The following is a 16,296-nucleotide window of genomic DNA, read 5'->3' as shown; positions in this document are numbered from 1 at the left end:
GTCTATCATACCACTGCTTAAAAGCATCCACTGTATGCAGGTTTACCACCTTCTCAAGCAATGCATTCCATGGTCCTACCACTCCATGCATAAAACCTACTTCTTACCCTTTTACTCACCACCTCCTTTTGCAACTTCCAGGGCCATCCCTGGAAGTTGCCAAAGTCCTTGCTCCTTTCCCTCATTATGAAAATCTCCTCACTACCTTCTATCCACCAAACTCTGCAGTCTGCATGCCCTCAATATAAGTTCATAATCAACATTGTACAGTCCTGATATCATTTTTGTTATCCATCTCTGCTCCTCTCCGAGGTTACTTCATCCCCTTCAAATCCTGGTGACCAGATCTGATTACAGAAATCCAGATGTGGTCTGATGAAAGCTTTATACAATAGGAGCAGCAAACTTTTATCTCTCGTGATCAATGTTCTTCTCAATACTGCAGCGATTTTCTGGGATGTCTTCACAACCTTTGCAATATGTCCTCAGAATTTCAAATCTCTGTACACAATCACCCCAAGATCCCTTGCTTCTGCCAAATCTTCCAGCATAACCCTACAAAGTGAATATGAAGTATTCCATCTATGGATCCCAAATTTTAAAAACTTACATGAAAGGATTGATGTAATTTTATCATAATTTTCTTTAATGTAATAATCAGATAATAATCTTATTTAAACATAGAGATATACATAAATATACATGGGAAGCCACAGGATATAAAAGCATCACTGACTATATAATATTGGGCCATAAACTAAAGAAGTTGGTAAGAAATTGCAGAGTATACAGAGGTCTAGAAGAACCCAAATAAAACTATATAAAATAATAGCCAAACCAATTCTGAAATATGGCAATGAAACACGGACTTGGGGAGAATGAGATAAAAGACAAGTGAAAGCTGCAGAAATGAAGTTCCTAAGACCGCTCGAGGCCATAAAAGAATAGACAAAACAAGAAATGAAGAAATAAGAAAACAACACAATACAAAACAATACAAACTATAGAAAGAATTGGAAAAAAACATGTAGAAAGAATGAATGAGGACAGATGGCCAAACATTGCCTGGAAATATAAACCAAAGGGACACCGATCAAGAGGAAGACCCAGGAGGAGAAGACTTTTTAAACCCTTGAAAATGTTACAGGCAAACAATTGCCTAATATGCAAAGCCAAGAAGACGATAATAATCAGAGGTGCCCATATAATTTTAAACTAGTCCTGTAAAACAATAATAGTCTTCAAAATCTCTTTACTATGCAGGAAAAATGGAGTCAGTTCTCAAATACACTGGCATCCTATCCTATAATCAAAAGCACCCTATCTTCTGAATTAGTTCAGTAAAAATAAATGAATAAAGAAAGAATAATTTTAAAAAATCACATCTGGATGAGTGTCTTAACCATGCTACCGGCCAAGACGTCTATAGATGTTCAAGTTATCATGGATGCGAAGTGCTTATTAAAATTGTAATACCTTTGATATTACATTGAAATATATGATGGATTCGAAGTGAATGCGGATGCGTATTTGATCCATAATGGCCGGTAAGGTGGTTAAGTGCCAAAATAGTGAAAGGTTATTATAAAAATAAATAAATATTCAATTTGGTGCCTTTACTCCCTAACCACCTAAGTTTTGTATAAAAAATCAATATCAAATATACAGAGCCTGTAGTATCTAAGTAAGAAAAACAATTTTAAATAAACAGAAATTAAGGAATTCACCAATCAGTAAAATACAAACTATTAATTTCAATTTATATAGAATAAAAATGTTATATAAAAGCTAAATGAAATCTAATTAACCACATTGCCGTCAATATAGATAAAATACATCACTCCTCTACACTTCATATCCATCATATATTAATGTGTATACATGTCATGGCTGGTTGGGTGGTTAAATAAATGGTAAAGAAAAAAAACTATCAGAAACGATATTATTTCATTTTTCTTGTGAAGAATTTTTCAAGTGATGAATTTTCTGGTGAAAAATGTTTATGTGATGAATTATCCATAAAAATGTGGGTGGACATATAAATGTAGTATTAACTAATGTAGCACTTTTCACTTTTTCTTTGTTTTTAACAATTGTAACAATGTCAGTGGAGGTAAGTTTAGCCTGCAGGCTACCTCAGTGATCAATACATCATTGTAAATAAATTTAATATTTTTATTCTTAAGGTTTGTGATTCTTCTTTTCACTGGAAGCAACAGTACCCTTATTTTGATTTTTATCTGCCATTATTAACAACAATAAAATAATAGTCAAAGAGTTTATAATTGCAGCGAAACACCAAAACACAGCAATTAATGATGTCGTAAAACAAACGGTTCATGAAACTGAGTATCAGTTGTTCATGGAAGCATCATGTTGCTAAAACTGTTGTATGAGCAAACGTTATGTCATATAAATGGACACTGGTCATAAACGAAAAGTGTCATAAGGTAAGATAATACGGATAATACTGCATTTAGTAAAAAGCAGCTTAGGAGATAAAAAATGTTTGAGGTGTAGCTATTCTTATTATGAGAGGCTATTCATAATAACAATATGATAACATCTCACCTGGGTACCAGTCATCTCTGGATTTTGGTTCCAGTTAGTCTTTTTGGTTTTTCAGCTGCATGAGACTATTGAAAGAGTTAAAAAATAGCCTGTAGCATGATAATATAGAGCTGAAGTGTTTTCATTTCAGTCCCTTTATAATATCATATTTCTGTTTTTTAATCTTTCCTACTATCTATCTTTTTTTCTTTTAATACTATCAGACTCTCTTCCATCCATCTACTACTCAGTGCCTATGATGAATACCCCTTCACTTTTTCACCTCAAAAGTTGAAACTGATTAAGCAAGTAAATAGAGTAGGAGTGAAATGGATGAACAGTGAAATCAAGCAAGCTGCTGAAAAAGGAAATATTATTGAGGAGATACAAGACAGTTTGTGGCAATCAGACCCATGAAGACTATAAAGTACAGGCTAGAAAGGTGATGAGCATGGTAAAGAAAGAAAAGATGCAGTATGAGAGAAGACTGGCTGGTCAGGCCAAGGTTAACTCAAGGGAATTTTTCCTCTATATGACAAGCAAGAGAAAGAATAACTATGGCAGATTAACACTGGTGGATAGTCATGGCAACAGAATAACAGCTGCAAAGAATATAGTGGAATTATTGAACGAGCACTTTATCAGTGTATATTGGCTAATTCCCTTTACTGGTGTAAATAATGCTGTGCAATACATAGAAGAGAGGCAAGTATTAGGAGAATTGGAAGTTAAAGAATCAGAGGTGTATTAGATGTTGGTTGGTTAGATGTTAATAAAGCTGTGGGAATGAATGGCATATCACCACATATTCTTAAGGAATGTGAACCTCAGTTGGCTTGGTCCCTGACCTGGTAATTTAATGAAAGTCTTGCAGTGGGTAGGGATCCTAAGGAGTGGAAAGAAAGCAAAATAGTTCCACTCCACAAGCATGATTCTAGGACAGAAGTCTCCAACTATAGACCAGTCTGTATAACCAGTGGTGCACCCAGTGGGGGGAGGGGGACAAGAAGCCCAAAGAAAAAGGAAAAAAACACTAGAAAATTTTGCGAAAATCTTTTCCTAATTAAAATTTTTTTAAAATTTATGTTGTGTTGTGTTTTCAATTTCTATGCTACTTATGAATTAGCGATCATTGCAGATTCTCAGTCAGGGCGTATGCAATGTATAGTGTGTATTCTCAAATTGTCTGCTCAACTCCCCCCCCCCCCCCAAAAAAAAGATTAAATCCTGAGTGTGGTCAAGGTGTTGGAGAGATTGGTAAGGAATAGAATACAATATTGGGTGATGGACATAGTTCTTTATGATGGTCAGCATGGATATGTAAAGGATAGGTCCTGTTTTCATCATTTACTTGCATTGATAAGGTAACAAATGTGTTAGATAAGGATGAATCATATACAATGATATTCTTGGATTTTGCAAAAGCTTTTGATAAGCTTCACAAAAGCTTATCATAGATTACTACCTGATAAGTTGGTACAAGCTACAGAGGAATAAATAGTATATTGGTAGATAGATCAGAGATTGGCTCTATAAACGATACCATCAGGTTGTGTATGATGGAGCAGTGTCTCAAAAAATGAGAGTAACCAGTGGTGTGCCCCAGGATTCTGTTCTTGGGCCCCTGCTGTTTAACTCATTTGTAAACGATAATTCGTGTGGACTGACTGGGGATCTTCAGTTGTTTGCTGATGATGCTAATTCCCTTTAGAAAATTTGAGTAGACTTTTTACTTGGACAAAGGAGTGGGGTTGTAGTTTTAATATCAATACATGCAAGGTGTCGCATTTTCGAATGCAGAAATATAAGGTGTACTATAATGTAAAAATATAATGTCAATGGGGCCATACTGCAGGAAGTGGATGAGATTAGAGATTTGAGTGTAATGGTTAAAAGTAGTCAGTAGTCTTTAGAATGTGGAGTACAAGGACAGAATGTAAGTTGCAAAGTCTTGTGAATAGGAGGAAGGTGAGGGGTGATATGATTGAAACATATAAGCTAGTGAGGGGTTGTTATCAAGTTGACATGGAACAGATTTTTCATAGAATGGGAAAGGGGGAGGGTAGAACAAGAGGCCATCGCTGGAAACTGTATAAGGAGGATGTGAGCAGAGACGTAAGGAGAAGGTTCTTTGCATGGAGAGTGGTTGGTGAGTGGAATGCATTGCCTGAGTTTGTTGCAAATGTAGATACACTGAATCAGTTTGAAGCACAGTTGGATGAGCATTGTGTGCAATAGTGTGTACCTCCCACGATGAGTCTCTGACTCCATGGAAGTTAGATGATAATAATAAATTATGCATTAATCAAGAGTTACTCAAGAAAAATATTTAACTTCAAATATCAGTTTCCATAGTATTCTGAAGTACTCTGATAAGAAAACCAACAATTCAAAAAAAAAAAAAAAAGCTGTCAGGACTAGCAACATCTTAACAGAAAAGAGTAATAGAAGTGAGGCTACTAAGCCAAGTTCACGACTTTTAAGTAATTCAGTACTAAGACAATGCTAGAAGTTTTGAAAGTAACTGCAACCATCTGGCATGAGTTATCTTGGCCAAATTTTCAACAGCAAACAGTTTGCTTACTTCACTATAAAATAAAAAGTGGATATTTATTATTCTTTGAGTTAATAATTTTGGATACTAAGAGGAAGCATGTTAGGTCTTTTTCCTTTCTTTATTGTCATTCAGGCAATAATCAGAATTGAATATTTTCAATTCTGATTCATCACAAATTCACTGTTGATCCAACAAACCCTTTCATAGAGAAGAAGCAGAGCAATACCATTAAGTAAGAGATTCTTAATCCAAAGAGATTCTGTAGTAGGATGCTGAAATATTTTTATGCAAACTCGGAAAACATTATTCTTAGAAAATCCAATAAAAACATCAGATATATATATATTGGAAATCTGAAAAACTTTTATTATACTTGTATTTAACAATATATTTGTCAACACTTACCATAGTAACAAAGTCTAAAAGGGCTATACTATCTTCTGTTACTATTAACCATACAGTAGCCTGGTCTCCTGTTTTAAGCTATTGATAAGAAAAAATAAATCAGTAATACACAATATTTCTCTATACAAATTCTTATTTATCTCTAAATAGAAAGTACAAAATTTTGCATTTAGAGGCATCAAACTGATATCCCATATTTGGTGACTCATCTTGCTAGTCCATTCAAATCCACCCAAAATGAAGTGCTTTTGTATCATCTACATTATTATTATTCAGGCCTCCAAGGAGTCAACAGACTCATCGAGGGAGGACCCTCCTAGGAAATAAAGTCTATCATACCACTCCTTAAACTCATTGACCACTTTCGCTCTCACCACTCTATCAGGCAATGCATTCCACGGTTCAACCACCCTCCATGCAAAGAAACCACTCCTCACCCACTTGCTCACAGTTTCCTTTCGTAACTTCCAGGGATGGCCCCCTTGTCATCACTCCTTCCTGCTGTTCAACCAAATGAACGAACTCCCCAGTGTCAACCCTGTAATCACCTCTCAACAGTTTAAAAGTCTCAATCATATCACCTCTCCTTCTTCTATCCACCAAACTCTGCAGTTCACATTCCCTCAGCCGATCCTCATAACTAACATTGTAAAGTCCTGAAACTGTCTTTGTTATCTGCCTTTGTACCCTTTCAACAGTTAATTTATCCCCTTCAAATCCTGGGGACCAAATCTGAGAACAATAGTCTAAGTGTGGTCTGATCAGGGTCATATACAACGGAATGATAACTCTATCTCTGCAGGTCAGCATCCTTCTCATTATTGCAGCAATCCTTAGTGTTACCTTAACCACCTTTGCAATATGTCCCTTGAATTTCAATTTTCTATCAATCATCACCTCCAGATCTCTTGTCTCTCCTACTTCCTCCAGTACATCATCATCATACGTATCAAGGATTTAGGCCTAGTATGGCCTGTTCCGGCCTTAGAAGTCATCGTTGAATCGTTTAAGAGGACGTCCTGGTTTTCTTTTTCCTAATGGCTTGTACTTTAAGGCTTGTTTTGGTAATCTTTCTGTTTTCATTCTTTGAACGTGTTCCATCCATCTATGTTTATATTTTTTAATTTTTTCAATTACTGGTTCTTGGTTTAATTCTTTCATAATATCTTCGTTTCTTTTGTGATCAAATAGGGTATACTTTGCAGTTTTTCTCATAAACTTCATTTCTGCTGTTGTTAATCTTTGTTTGTCTTTTTGTTTTATTGTCCAGATTTCGTTTCCATACATTAAGACCGGTAGGGCTAATATACTGTATACTTTTAGCCTGGTTTGTTTTTGAACTAGGTTTGGTTTAAATATAGAGTTAATTACTCCTGTTATTTTTAAATATTTTGCAATTTTTATGTTTATATCTTTTTCATTTTCATAAGTGATCATACATCCTAGGTAGTTAAATGAATTCACCTGTACTATCTTGTTATCTAATACTATTTTAGTTCTTGCTGGATCTTGTCCTTTAAAGGCCATAGTTTTTGATTTTTCTGTTGATATTATCATACCATAGTCTTTGGATATCTCATTTAGATTTAAAATAGCTTTCTGTAAGTTATCTTCAGAATTTGTAATTATTATTTGGTCGTCTGCAAAGAGGAGAGTGTTTAAGTTAACTGTAGGTGAAAGTTTAATTCCTTGATGTAAATTTTTACTCCATTTTATTATTATTTCATTTAAGTAGATATTAAAAAGAGTTGCTGAGAGGGGACATCCCTGTCAGACCCCTTGGTTTATCTCTCTTGTATATGATAGCTCATGATTTAATCTTATTTGTATTTGATTATTTTCATATATACTTGTGACAGCTTTTAGGATATTATTTGGTATTTGTCTTTCTTTTAATATGTTAAATAATATGTTTCTTTTAACTTTGTCAAATGCTTTTTCAAAGTCAATAAATGCAATATGTGTTTCTAAATTATATTCTCTTCTTTTCTCTATTATTAATTTTAGGCAGAAGGCTGGGTCTATACATGATCGTCCTTTTCTAAATCCATTTTGTACCTCTAGAATAAAGTTTTCAGAATATTTCATTAGTTCGTTATTTAAGATTTTGCTGTATATTTTGTAACATGAATTTAGTATACTGATACCTCTATAGTTTTTAGGGTCATCTCTATTACCTTTCTTAAAGATAGGAATCACAATTGCTTTTTTCCATTCTATTGGGGGGATACCAGTTGAGTAAATTTTATTTAAAAATAATAAGAGTCTTCCTTTGAATCTTGTTCCTGCGTATTTATATAGTTCTGAACCTAGCTTATCTTCTCCAGGTGATTTTCCGTTTCTTGTTTCTTTCAGGCTGATTTCTAATTCTTCTTCAGTTATTTCCTTTTCATTTTCGTTAATTGTTTGCCAGTCGTCTTTTTTAAAATATTTGTCTGTCCACAGTTCTGTGTAGTAATTTAGAAATTCTTCTAATTTCAATTCAGTGTTTAATTTTATGTTTTCTTTGGTATCTGCATTTAGGTGTTTCAAAATCTTATATACATTGGGTCTTATTTTATATAAATCATGTTCTAAATTAGAAACAAATTTATTCCATGATTCTCTATGTCTTTTTCTGACTTCTCTTTTAGCTATGGCTCTTATTCTTTTATATTCTATTTCATCTTCTAATCTTTTACTGCTTAACCATTTGTGATAGGCTTCTTTTTTCTTTTTGATTATTTCTTTGATTGTATCATCCCAGATCTTCAGTTTTTTTCTTTTATTGAATTTTTTGGTCTTTCCTAAGCTTTCATTTGCTGCTGCATTTAGTATCGTTTTTATATTAAGCCATTCTATTTCTATTTCTTCATTTTGTTTTATTTTATCTAGATACTGGTTAATTCTTTGTTCATATAGCCATTGTACATTTGTGTCATTCAATAGTCTAGTTTTATAAACCAATGTTTCAATTTTTCTTTCTGTTCTTGTTACTTGTAGCCATTTAGGTGGTAATCTTAATTTTATTTTAACAAGGAAGTGGTCACTGCTTATTTCATATCCTCTTGGATTGGAGGAGCTGTACTTCCTCCAGTACAGCTCCTCCAATCCAGTATGCAGCCTCCCATCAATGTATCCCAAACTTCAAAACTTTACATGTTGCTGTATTAAACCAACATTCCCATTCATTTGCCCATCTGTCTAGCTTATTCAAATCCTCTTGCAGGACTACCACATCTGCACTATTACTAATAACCCTTCCCAGCTTCACATCATTTGCAAACAACTGAATCTCCCCCTGCAATCCACTGACAATGTCATTGATAAAAAGGTTAAACAATATAGGTCCCAGTATTGAGCCCTATGGGACCCCACTTGTAACCCTCTGTCTCCTTGAAACTGCCCCATCATATCACAACTCTCTGATACCTATCAGGCAGCCAATCCTGAATCCAGTTGACCAACCTGACATCCAAACCCATGTGCTGCAACCTTAAATATCAGTTTATTGTGTGGCACCCTGTCAAATGCCTTCACTAAATCCAAGAAAATGGCAGTATATGCCTTTCCCTCATCTACTGCTCTTGTAACTTTATTATAAAAGGCTAGCATATTACTAAAACAAGAGCACTCCCTCACAAATCCATGTTGACTCTCACAGATAACATTACCCTCATCTGTCCAATATTGTATACAGTCCCTAACTAATTTCTCCAAGATCTTAACAACCACTGATGACACAAACTGGCCCATAATTAGACACTTCCAATCTGTTACTGCCCTTATGCAATGGCACTATCTTACCTTCCTTCCATTCCCTGGGCACCTTTCCTGTAGCCAGACTTTCATTGAAAAGCCAGGTCAAAGGAACTGTCAGTTCCTTAGCACATTCTTTCAAAACTTGTGGTGAAATACCATCCAGTCCCACAGCTTTTACTGACATCCAGAGTACTCAGTATTTGGAACACGCACTCCTCCTACACCTCTAAACCTCGAACCTGTCCTATCCCTCGTGTTAAAAATTTACTCTTCCAGGATGAAATACACCAATAAAGTGTTCATTGAACAATTCTACTATGTCCTCTGCATCAGTCACTCCATTCCCATTTTTATCCCACACTATTTCTTCCACAATCATTTCTCCTCCTACTGGCCACATAGCTAAAAATTCTGTAGGATTTTCTTTGGATCTTAAGGCCAATCTCTTCTCATATTCCAGTTTCACCTTCCTTACCACACTAGTCACTCTCCTGGCCTGTGTCTTATATTCTTCATGCATTTACTCTTCATCTGTCTCCATATATCTCTTCCATAGCCTCTTTTTCACATGCAGTTCCTGTTTAATATTGTTTGCCATCCACTTTACACTAAATTGTGTCCTCTTCTTCACCTGTGGAATTCAGCTTACTATTGCTGCTAACAAATATTCCTTCACAATTTCCCAAGCACTAATGATATCCTGGCCTTCCAATTCCTCCCTCCATGAAACTTCCCCAAGTTGATGTCTAAGACTATTATAATCACCTGCCTTATAATTCCACATATGTTTCCGTCTCTTTGATACTCCTGCATGTCTATTCATCTTCCAAGTCATATGGTCACTCTCTCCAACTGGTGGGAGAAATGTCATCTCAGTTATTATCAACTCTTCTGATGCTATAACCAAATCCAAAACTCTTGAACTTTTGTTCCCTCTATTACATGTTGCCTAAGACATTTATACATCAAGAATTCTAGAAATTCCATTCCCTTATTGCTACATGTATCTTCCTCTCCCCAATTTATACTTCTATAATTAAAATCTCCCATAACAATTATTCTTCTTGCACTTGCCAAGCTCAACTGTCTACACATCTCCTGGTCCCCACCCTCTGTGCTCCTTGGTTTGTAGCAACACCCCACTAAATATCCTGTCTTGCCTATCTCTACCTCACACCATATGCTTTCAAAATCATTAGTGTCACTGCCTTCCAAAGCCTCCATTCTTAGAGGACATAAGTCGTCACTTATCATAAGCAGTACTCCACCACCTCGCTTTCCCTTCCTATCCTGCTGAAAAATGCTGTACCCTGCTACTTCTATTCCTTTTATTATACCCTCTTCTGTCAACCATGTCTCAGTGATCCCAATAATCTTTGGCCACGCTGATGCTATCAGCGGCACCAATTCCTCTCCTTTGTTCCGGATGCAAAAAATGCCACTATTTCTATACCCAGCATTATCCCCTCTGGACTCCTGGGCTCAGCGTTACCTGATGTTGTCCCCCTTCTCCCAAGTACCTTTTCCTACAAGAGGCCACCCATACTACCATCCACCTTGGGCATTCTAGTTTACCTGCATTGCAATGACACACCGACTCGTTCAGAACAGCAATCTCTCCAGATGCCCGTCCTTCCTCATCAAGTTGTTTGTCTACATGTGTGGGGGGAGGGGAGGGGGAAATGCTATCCAGAAAAGTGTTTGAGGGGGGTATAATGTTGGTCATTACTGTTAAATTTATATGCAAAATAAGTTTTGAAAGGTTTAATGGGGAGTAAACAGATATTTGCAGATGATACAACCTAAGCATCTATGATGGGCAAACTGATGTAGTACTATAGAAAGATTTTGATTGGCAGGTAGTGTACAAAGCCAAGTGGATTATAAATTCAATGTTGTGAAGTGTAAAATTTTATAATTCAGACTGCAAGGATGGAAACTTGCATATTTGAAGGGGGTTGAGGAGATAGAAGTCTTGAAAATTCGTGGACAGGAAGCTAGGGGTCACATTATGAGAACAGTGAAGGGGGGAGACAACACAATTACAGCAATCATGAGCAGAACAGTGACATACTGGACAATTCTAAAAAATTCCCTAGGATTTTCTTTGGATCTTAGGGCCAATCTCCTCTCATATTCCAGTTTCGTCTTCCTTACCATACTAGTCACTCTTCTGGCCTGTGTCTTATATTCTTCATGCATCTTCTCTTCACCTTTTTCCTTATATCTCTTCTATAAGGAGACAGGCATATTCGCATGCAATTCCTGTTTAATATTGTTTGTCATCCACTTTACTCCCAATTGTGTCCTCTTGTTCACTCGTGGTATACAACTTTCCATTGCTACTAACCAATATTCTTTCATAATTTCCCACGCACTAATGATATCCCGGCCTTCCAATTCCTCCCTCCATGAAACTTCCCCAAGTTTCATGGAGGGAGGATGACATCTTGACAGTTTCATGACATCTTAGACTATTATAATCACCTGCCTTATAATCCCACATATGTTCCTGTCTCTTTGATACTCCTGCATGTCTATTCATTTTCCAAGTCATATGGTCACTCTCTCCAACTGGTGGGAGAAATGTCATCTCAGTTATTATCAACTCTTCTGATGCTATAACCAAATCCAAAACTCTTGAACCTCTTGTTCCCTCTATTACATGTTGCCTAAGACATTTGTCACTCAAGAATTCTAGAAATTCCATTTCCTTATTGCTACATTCATCTTCCTCTTCCCAATTTATACAACTGTAGTTAAAATCTCCAATAACAATCATTCTTCTTGGACTTGCCAAACTCAACTCTAAACATTTCCTGTTCCCCACCCTCTGTGCTCCTGGGTCTGTAGCATCACCCCACTAAATATCCTGTCTAATTTCACTGTAATAACAGTGAAGAATCTTCTACAGAACATAGAAAAGATTGCTAAGATTTTCCATTGCTAACCAACATAAATAACACATTTATACACAAAAATATGCATAGATATGCTACAGTAGAACCTGGGAGAAATGAAAAGTCAATATCCACTGTGATTATCAAGAATGAAGTTATTATTATTGTTGTTAATATTATCAGGTATCTCCATGAAGTCAGAAGACTCATTGTGGAAGACCCATACTAACCTTAATACACAGAATACCTATCACACCTATCCTTAAACCATTTTAAATCATCATTCACTATCAGAGCCCTCATAACTAATTCTGGCAATCAATTCCACTCACTCACCAATCTCCAAGAAAAAAATCTCATTAACACACCCTTACTAATCAGACTCTTACACCACTTCCAGGAATGACCTCTAGTTCTTGCTCTGTTCATCATTTATATTATAGAATCCCTTTAGTAACTTATAAGTTTTTATCATGTTCCTCTTTCTGCCTATGAACTAAACTTTCCAACCCACACACTTTCAGCCTATTCTCATAAGAAACATTCCACAGAGCTATCACCAGCTTAGCCACTCGTTTCTGAATCTTATCCACCATCTCCTGGTTCCAACAAACCCAAGACACCAATCTGTGCACAGTAGTCAAGATGCATTTGAATCATAGCCTTCTAAAAAGGAATAACAACCTCTTTATTTTTAATTTTTACTGTGATTTTCAACATCCAAGTAATTCTTTGAGATATTTATCAACTTTTGCAGTATGCCCTCTGAACTTGAACACACTCTGCCCGTCATTACCTCCCAAGTCCCTAGTATCATCAATTTCCTGCAATCTAGAATTATCAAATGTGATACAAATTGTGCAACCTCTGTATCACATTGCAACTTAAGTTTGCAAGTCAACTATTTCTTTTGCTTCAGTCACCTTCCTATCACCAACCCAAAATACATAGACTTACATTTCACAACATTAAACTGTGTCATTATCCTTTGCATGCAATGCCAATTTATTTAAATCATCAACCATCCTGTCTCTCCCCAGTCTTGCATCATCAGCAAAACAACTGAATACCCCCCCCCCCAAATCTTTCCATATATCATTAATATACAAATTAAACAGTAGTGACCTCAGTAAAGAACCCTGAGCAACTCCACTAGTCACTCTCATTCTTCTCAATTCCACTCCAACATATACTATTCTCTGGTGGCTTTCTGTCAGCCACCCATTTATTCATGCTGCCAGCTTCATTCCCATATTCTCCAACTTTTCTAATAATTTTCCATATGGTATTCTGTCAAATGCCTTTGTAATGTCCTGCATTATCATGGTACAGCCATTTCCCTTATCTAATTTTGCTGTCAATCAATTTCAAAATGCAAGTAAATTACTAAGGCAGGACTACCTTTTACAAAGTCATGCCACCTGCCATAGAATATCATATTCCTACCCATCCATGACTAGATTTTAACCTTTAACCAACTTTTCCTTATAATTTAACCAGCATTCTTGAGATGTTAATTGGTCTACAATTTGCTACTTCTGTCTTGTAGCTACTTTTATGTAATGGAACTTTGCCAGAAATGAGACTTATTTGAACAACTCCATCAGATGCAATGCCAATTCTCATGCACGTCAGTCAACATGATGTGCATGAGAATTGTTTCCTATTCAAAATTAGTATTCAAAATCAATGTGAATATTGCTGTATTCATATTGATTTTTTTTTCAATATGTTGAGCACCTCCTGTTCATTTATCTCAATTCTCACTTAGTCTCTGTCACATAACTGCAAAATCTCCATCTAGATGATATAACTTTGCAAAGTGATCACTCTGCAACTCGACTATTAAACTCTTTTGAATTTACTTTGGCCTGCTCAGCTAATTTTCTCTCACTGCTTTGACCTTTCTTACCATACCAGTCATCCCTTTTTTGCACTTTGTACTGTTTTTATATTTCAACATAAACCCTTTCTCGACAGAGAATTCCACATGTTTAGCAACATGTGGAATTCTCTTTTTCACAACAAGCCTGCATGGCAACTGTCCTGAATCAGAGGCAGAGTATCTACTTTGGTTATGAATACATATTCTGATGCTATTACCAGATTCAACACTTTCAAACTCCTGGTCCTCTCCATGACATGCTGTTTTATGTAATTTTCTCCTGCATTTTATGTAGTGCATAAAAGATGTTAGGGTGAGGAGAGGATGAGAAGAACTAAGTAATGACTACTATTTTCTTGGCATGGAGTGGTAATACAGGAAAAGAAGCAAAAATAGATGCAGATAAGAAACTCTACAGAAAAGTCACCATGCTAAAAATGAAGCAGAACCAAGAAATGTTCCAGGAAAAAATAGCAGAAAAGATCAACATACTAGGAGACAGAAATACATGAATGAATTAGAAGAAAGTTGGGAGAATGTCAAGACCATTATCCTCCTAGAAACAAAAGATATTTGAGGAAAGCTCAAAGGAAACAAGGTTGGCAAGAATTTATTATGCACAGATGAAAAGAATACTTTTCACTTATTAATAAGACATTCAGAAAGAGGAAAGGGACATAGCTATTTAGAAAATTCACCAAGAACACAATATGAGTTTCTGAAATGTTCAAGTATGATGTTCAGGTGAGATGTCATCACTAAGCATGTTAAGGCTTCCTTGAAAAGAAGAGAACAAGATATTGGAATATTTCAATCACTGTCTCCATATATACGAGGGCTGTTCGATAAGTAATAAGACTAATTTTACTGTCGCGAAACCACTCATCACAATATTAATTTCTGTGGAATAAAGAAATGTTGCTGTCTGTATTAACAAAAGAGGTTGATAGATGGCGTATACGGGCTGATGTTCCAGAGTGTCACGTGACTAAACGCAAGCTTGTTTCGGCGCGCCTACGAGCCACGACCAGTCGTCAAAATGGAAGCGTCCTTGGAACAGCGTTATGCGATTAAATTTTGTGTGCGTTTGCAAAAATTGGCATCGGACACTTTTAACATGATACGCGAAGCTTTCCACGATGAAGCAATGTCGAGGACAAGTGTTTTTCGCTGGCATAAAACTTTTAAGGAAGGAAGGCAAAATGTGGAAGATCTTGAACGTGAGGGAAGACCTTCAACATCCATCACAGAGACAATGATCAACACAGCAGCGATTATCATCAAGGAGGATCGCAGAATTACAGTACACCAGTTGCATGTTGTTCCTGAATATTTCTGTGGGAAGTGTTCACTCAATCATGGCTGAACATTTGGACTGAAACGTGTTTGAGCCCGATGGATTCCCAAACTCTTGACACCGGAGCAAATGCAGCATCGAGTGGATGTGTGCACAGAATGGAAAGAAAGACTGGAACAAGAAGGCGACAACTTCTTAAAACGCATCATTACTGCAGATGAAGCTTGGTTGTATCACTATGACCCTACAATGAAACAACAAAGCAGTGAATGGAAGCATCCGTCTTCGCCTACCCGCAAGAAAGCAAAAACTCTAAAATCGGCTGGTAAAGTTATGACCATAATGTTTTTTGACTATGAAGGCATTGTTTACCAACACACTGTAGAACCTGGGAATACTGTAAACGGCTCATACTATGCGGATGTTTTACGGACAATGGTACAGCACATCAAAAGGAAGCGTCCATTGCTGAAGAATGGCTTCTTATTGCACCATGATAATGCAAGGCCATATATTGCTGGTGGTGTAGTGGACGTTTTGCAGAAGAACAACATAGATATCCTACCACACCCCTCCATACAGTCCTGATCTCGCACCGTGCGATTTCTGGCTGTTTCCTCAGCTCAAGAAACCACTAAGAGGCCGCCATTTCGAAAGCAACAAAGCATGTGTAAAAGCTGTGGAGGCGGTTTTGAAAGAACTCTCAAAAAACAGACTTTCACATGTGTTTAAGAAGTGGACGCAATGTTGGGACAAATGCATCGTGTCTCACAGTAGTTACTTCGAAAAAGACCATGTAAATGATGACGATTAAAGGTAATCTGTTTTCTGTATAAATATAGTCTTATAACTTATTGAACAGCCTATGTATATATATATATATATATAAGCGAATAACAGATTAAGCATAACTAAAGAGGCATTTCACTCCTTAGTATAGCCAGCCCTGATAAGGGGGGGG

The 16,296-nt window shown here is 36.4% G+C and overlaps 1 protein-coding gene across 1 annotated transcript in view; it reads right to left on the bottom strand.

Annotated features, from left to right (window-relative positions):
* LOC150100532 (uncharacterized protein CG43867-like) overlaps positions 1 to 16,296 on the bottom strand; it is a 552,783-nt gene that overhangs the window by 63,007 nt on the left and 473,480 nt on the right. The window contains exon 27 of the mRNA XM_090402673.1: positions 5,513 to 5,590. Within this exon, the coding sequence (XP_090258799.1) occupies positions 5,513 to 5,590 (78 nt within the window). The remainder of the gene's footprint in view (positions 1 to 5,512; positions 5,591 to 16,296) is intronic.

This window comes from Typopeltis vanoorti, chromosome 13 (assembly GCF_054136105.1).
Source record: "Typopeltis vanoorti isolate ZY-2024b chromosome 13, IOZ_Tvanoo_1.0, whole genome shotgun sequence".
Lineage (NCBI taxonomy): Eukaryota > Metazoa > Arthropoda > Arachnida > Uropygi > Thelyphonidae > Typopeltis > Typopeltis vanoorti.
This window is presented reverse-complemented; position numbering and strand designations above follow the sequence as displayed.